The sequence below is a fragment of the Cucurbita pepo genome, unplaced genomic scaffold, assembly GCF_002806865.2.
Source record: "Cucurbita pepo subsp. pepo cultivar mu-cu-16 unplaced genomic scaffold, ASM280686v2 Cp4.1_scaffold000173, whole genome shotgun sequence".
Classification (NCBI taxonomy): Eukaryota; Viridiplantae; Streptophyta; class Magnoliopsida; order Cucurbitales; family Cucurbitaceae; genus Cucurbita; species Cucurbita pepo.
Window position 1 is genome coordinate 171,689 of NW_019646448.1, and position 6,548 is coordinate 178,236.

The 6,548-nt window shown below is 33.3% G+C and overlaps 1 protein-coding gene across 1 annotated transcript; it reads left to right on the forward strand.

Annotated features, from left to right (window-relative positions):
- Positions 1 to 366: 366 nt before the first annotated feature.
- Positions 367 to 1,688, forward strand: LOC111784214 (NADPH-dependent pterin aldehyde reductase-like). Its single transcript, XM_023664995.1, has 5 exons — positions 367 to 669; positions 752 to 821; positions 920 to 1,116; positions 1,196 to 1,368; positions 1,455 to 1,688. Exons 1-5 carry the CDS (start codon positions 439 to 441, stop codon positions 1,546 to 1,548), a joined length of 765 nt encoding a protein of 254 aa, XP_023520763.1. The 5' UTR covers positions 367 to 438; the 3' UTR covers positions 1,549 to 1,688.
- The last annotated feature ends 4,860 nt before the right edge of the window (positions 1,689 to 6,548 follow it).

Genomic DNA, 6,548 nt, shown 5'->3' on the forward strand with positions numbered 1-6,548 from the left:
AAAAAAAAAAAAAAAAAAAAAAGCCTTCGGTATAAAAGCTTTATTTTTCAAATGTGATTTTTTGCTCTAGAAAAAATAAAAAATTAGTTGTCAAAGTAGAGTGTTTTCTTTTTTAATGGCTCACGATTTGAACGCTTAACTTTAAAACCATTATCAAGTTTTCCTAATTTTGTATAATGCCTTTTAAAAAAATATAGATTTTGTTTCTATTTGATTGGTTTGAAAAATCAATTGGTTGGTGGATCCAAGACTGTGTAGTTATCTCGTGAAAGTCTTATGTCACCCACATGCTCTCTGTCTCCCTTACAAAGTCATGTATTTGATAATATTTTCCAAGATCCCCAAGTTTTAAATGCCTCACAGCTGTTCCTAAAAAGACATATAAAATGGGTGTGTTGGTTTCCAAACCAGGAGCTCGGTATTGATTTGGTTTGAAGAATGGCAACCTGTTTGATGCAACAAAAGGGAAGTGGAGAGGAAGCAAATGGGGGGAAGAAAATTGTAATAACCGGAGTGAGCCAAGGATTGGGACGAGCATTGGCGTTTGAGTTGGCAAAACGAGGCCACACTATAATCGGTTGTTCCCGCACCCAAGACAAGTTAGATTCCCTTCACCAACAACTCTCCAATTCTTCCTCACTCAATCATTTACTCCTCAATGTTGATGTGGTATGTCATTACCCCATCTCTTTGTTTATCCATACATATGCTTTCATTTCTTCATTAAAACACCTGAGATTCTGGGTTTTAGAGGTCAGATGAGAGCGTTGAAACCATGGTTCGTACTGTAATCCACAAATTTGGCGTTCCAGACATAATTGGTATATGCATATTACAACTATTTTTCTTCTCTCTTCTATATTTCCATTTAAGTGCAACCCATGAGAATTGAGGCTCTTTTTCTTTTTTTGTACAATAGTAAACAATGCAGCTACAATCAATAAGGAGAATGCCAAGATTGGCGACATTAGTAGAGAAGAGTTTGATGATATCATTGACACAAATGTGAAGGGGACCGCTAATGTATTGCGTCACTTTATTCCTCTTATGATTCCTAGAAACCAAGGGATCATTGTGAATATAAGTTCTCTATTTGGAAGGATGGGAGCTCCGCTGGTATGCATATACTATTTTGCCCATGTGTTTAGTTTAGTATTCAGTGAGTTGAGTATGTTTTTGTGTTTTGGTTTTTAAGGTTTCACCATATTGTAGTTCAAAGTGGGCGGTTGAGGGCTTAAGCAAATCGGTAGCAAAGGAGTTACCAAATGGAATGACAGTTGTGGCATTGGATCCTGGCCTTATATACACTGAAATGCTTTTGTGTAGCCTGGGCAAGGTCGCTTCTAACTACCAATCTCCCCAGGAATGGTATGGTTTTGGTAATAAAAATGAACAAAATTATACGTATTTAGGTCATGTTTTTATTCAGTTTCATCTTTTGTAAATTGTGTTAGGGCTTCCAAGGCGGCTTCAATGATTCTAAATTTTACAAATGCTGATAATGGTGCATCTCTCACGGTTGAAGACCCAGGCACTCTGCCAACCTAATAATTTCTCATACCCTTTTTAGTCATTGTCCTTTGGAAAAGAATCTCAGAGTAATGTATTTGACACAACATGCAATTTCATTACCTTAGCTTCTTTTGTATTATTATTGAACCTTTCCATCGTTATTTCCTTCCAAATGCTTATATATTTCTACTTTTCTGTGTCTGGTAATAAGAGCTTTTATTTTTTTTTAAATCTTTTATTCAAAAAAATTAACATCTTATACAAGCTAGAATCAAAGATCTAGGAGCAAGAGTTATTCCACCATCGAATTTGATCAAGGCTTGATTGAATGACTCAAATACAATGTCCAAAGCAAGAGTCACTCCACACTCGAATTTGATCAAGGCTTGATTGAATGACTCAACTAGTCCCACATAAATGGCATGAAACTTATGAAACAACCAAAATGATACTAACCGTGAAATTCTCAATTTGAAAACTAAATTTCATTATCTTAAAATACTCACTAAAGAAGTTAGTGGCTATGATCTACTCTGGTTACCCTTTAAAACTCCACAGAAAAAAAGTTATGGACAAGTTGACAAGTAATTTTCAACCCTTTTTCCACCGTATGAAATAATGAAATTAAATTAATAAATAAAGTTTTTTAAGAAATAATGAAATTAAAATAATAAATAAAGATTTCTAACAAATTATCAATCAAGTGCAGCTTATAGAAACTTCATCCGTTACTTGAACGGTGCACATATTCACTTTAAAGCTCCAAATGGTCCTTCCACAATCGAATCAACTTGTAATACATGAAATAATGGTTGAACCGAACCTATCAAATTTTATAGGTGAAGAATGAATGCGTGTTGAATCTTTCTCGGCCTTGGATCGTGTAATAAGTCCACTTAAAATATTTGGAACATTTTGATCCTTATCAANAAAAAAAAAAAAAAAAAAAAAAAAAAAAAAAAAAAAAACTAAAGTTAGTAATATTGAAAGTAGAATGTACTGAAAATTTTCTTAGAAGTTCAATTCGATAGGCATTGTTATTAATTCTTTCAAGAACTTGATAAGGTCATCATACCCTCGTGGATATTACTTTGTTTTCCTTTTGAGATGAGAATCTCTACTTGCGAAATTGTATCAAAACCCAAGTCACCGAGTTGATAATAATTTTAATCCGTCCTTTGTTAATTCTTGAAACAATTTTGAAATTTTGTTTCTTAATTCTCTCTTTGGCTGCTTCACTTACAAAAATATTAGAAAGAATAAGAAATTAATCAAAAGATTTAATGGATTAAATCCATAAACAACTTCAAAAGGAGAACCATAAATGGTATTATGAATTGCTCTATCCTATGTAAACTTACAAATGACAAATATTCATCTGAAGGCTTAATATTCTTAGAAATTATAGCCGTAAGCAATGTTTCTAATGTTCTATTAACCAATTCAGTTTGCCCATCAGCGTGAGGCTGACATGTAGTTGAAAACTATAATTTGGTACCCAATTTACCTCACAATACTTTTCAAAAGTGACTTGAAAAATTAATGTTCCTGTCACTAACAATAATTCTAGGATTCCATGTAATCTTACTACTTTCCTAAATAAAAAATAAGCAACATGGACGATGCATCCTTCTTGTTGCATCCAATAAAATGAGTCATTTTACTAAACCTGTCTACCACAACAAATGCTATATTTACCCTCTTTAGGGTGGGACAAAACAAAAACCAAATTCATATATATATTAGTCAGGTTGTTAGGTATTCAAGGGAGTATACAATCCATTTGGTTGTGATATAATTTACATTTAAAACATGGGCTACAAAACTCATGAACATTGTATCTTTGATCAAAAGAAGTGTTCATGCAACCTATCATAAGTTTTATTAATCCCAAAATGTTCCATCAAGCTACTATGGGCTTCTTTTACAAGCAAATCTCTTATAAACCATTTAGGAATACAAAGCCGGCTTTTCTTAAATAGAAATTCATCAAACACATAATAATCATTCACAACTTTTTTTTTTTTTCGCAAGACAACATAAATAGTTATAAAGTATGTGTCATCTCTATATAATTCCTTAATAGGCTCGAAGTCCAAATTTTTTTTACAAGAATTAAAGAGATTGTACCTTCTAGATAATGCATTTGCTACCATACAGAAATGTTTCAATAAACTCCACCCACTTTGCATGCCTACAGTACAATTTGCTTTGACCCTTAAGATACTTCAAGCTTTCATGATTGAGTGGATCACAAATTTTGTAGGCCATAAGTACTGTTGCCACACCTATAATGTGCAAACTAAAGCAAACAATTCTTTACCATAAGTAGTGTTGCCACACCTGCAATTTGCTCCCCCATTTAGTTTTTCACTCAAATACATTAAGGGTTTTCCATCTTGCATCAAAACAACACCTATGCCTAAACCACTTGCATCACACTCAATTTCAAAAGTTTTATCAAAGTGAGGTAAGACAAGTAATGGTGCATTGGATAATTTCCTCTTAAGCTCATTGAATGGATTCTCTTGCATTTTTCCCCATTTAAAAATAACATTTTTTCACTAAGTCATTCAATGGTGCAGCTATAGTAGTAAAATCTTTTATAAATCTCCTATAGAAAGCTAGCTAACCCATTGAAAACTCCGAACTTCACTTGAATTTTTTGGTGTTGGCCAATCTCTAATTGTTTTAACTTTCTATTCATCTACTTCTACTCCATTTTTATCGATTATAAAGCCAACAAGGTTAACTTTTCCCATACAAAAACTACACTTATTAAAATTAGCATAAAGTTTCTCTTTCCTAAGTCTAATCAAAACTGATTTAACATGCTCAACAGGCTCATCCAAAATCTTTGAAGAAATTAAAATATCATCAAAATACACAACAACATGCTTTCCCAAATATTCTCTTAAAACATGATTCATTAAGCACATAAATGTACTAGGAGCATTAGTTACCTCAAAAGACATACCAAGCCATTTATACAATCCAAACTTGGTTTTGAAAGTTGTTTTTCATTCATCTCCTACATGCATTCTAATTTGATGATATCCGGATTTCAAATCACTCTTTGTAAATAGACATNACGTTCCATTTTTTTTTTTTTTTTTTGCACCAATAATACTAGTGCAGAATATGGACTCAAACTTTCTCGTATATAGCCCTTTTCCATGAGCTCCTCCACTTGCCTCTAAATTTCTTTAGTCTTAGTTGAACTATCTCTATTGTTGGGTTTTATGGCCTAAAACTCATAGTTTGTAAACAAAAACATATTTTACGATTATTTATCTAAATCCAATAAACTAAGAACACTCTGACTATAATATCATTACTTGAACTATATGTAGAGACATAAGAGTGGTTCAAGTTAAGTATATAGTCAAAATGATCTCTAGTATAAGGATAAGGCTGAGTACCTTATCCTGGGGACACTATGGATGCAACCCAGTTTTGTATATGTTATAAACAATGTGATCACTAAATTGTACATGCAGAGACATGTGAGTGAGGTCGTCCTATGCAATGAGTATTGCATAAGATCGGACCATGAAGAAAATCACTCTCACTTTATAATGTCGTTTACTATTGAGGCTGATTTTTTTTTCCATTCAATGACCTAGGTAACTCGATCTTAATCCTGAGCTAACCATGAACTTCTGTTTATTTGGAATTATCCTTAGATTTGCATGGGTGGGAGTGGCTCGAGTTCGCCGACTCAATAGGACTCCCATTTCAAGGGTAAGACTGGGTGAATGGTTGGGAACGTGGGGTGCAAGATTGAATTCGCTCCTACCCACTTTTAGGGATAGAAGAGAGGTAGTTTCCTTAAGTACTGACTCCAGGTCTTGAACAAGGGGCCCTACCCTCTCATTGGCTTAAGAGGGATTTGGTTTACTGGTTGGACCACAAACCAATTGTTCATTAGAGGATCAGTGTGACATAAGGAACAAGAGGTAACTTCAGGGGTAAAACGGTAAATTGGTCCATGTCTAGTTACGAACAACCTGTGAAGGATCGACGTACTAATCATGGTTATATCAAATGGACAGAAATATATCTATAGTGAGGGGAGTGCAACTATTAGGCTACAGTGGAGTGTCCTAGTAGTTAACGAATGTTGGTTAATAAGGTTAATGAGTTTAGCCCATTAATCTTGGTTCGTTGGAGCCCATGATCTATAGGTTCATTAGGTCCCCCTGCTATCTCATATCGGACTAAACCATAGAATAGCGTGACGAGTGAGTTCAAAATGTTCGAATTCAAATTAGGGAATATGCGCTAAATATATACGATATATTTAACCGCATTTTTGTTTTATTTACGAATTAAACAAAAAGAGAGAATGAGAGATATTTAAATAAGATTTAAATATTTTAATCAATATGGGTTGACATTTAAATTAATGTTAAATATTGATTAAATAGTTTAATTAACCATTTAATATTACTTTAATTTAAAATTAATTATTCAAATTAATTGTTGAATTAAAATGGAGAAAGTCAAAATGTTGACTTCACCTAATGGAAAATCCATGTTTGAGTTGGTAGAATCTTGAGTGTCAAAATTTTCAAAATTTGGTTTAACAAACTTGCATGCTTCCCAAATAACCCCACAAATTTTAGTGGAACTTTGGGTGTCAAAATTTGATTAACTCAATCTTGAAATTTTAGTGGAACTTTGGGTGTCAAAATTTGGTTAACTCAATCTTGAGTTTTAATACTTATGAACATGCTAGTTAATATACTATCATTGATGTTCTAAGAGTGCCTAAGATCCAAATTGCTTCTGCATGTGTTATAACAACACCATCATCTATAAGCTGGCCTACGAGGAATGAAAGCCCTCAGAATGAAGTCTATTTTATGTTTAATACCTCCAATGGGAGGTAGTCCTTTAGGTACTTCATCTTGGAACACGTTCTCAATTTCCTGTAAAAGAGATTGAAACATTCCAGGCAAAGACAAGTTGTTACCATTAGAGACCAAACATCATTCCTTATATATAAGTATAAAGATGTTTTTTTTTTTTTT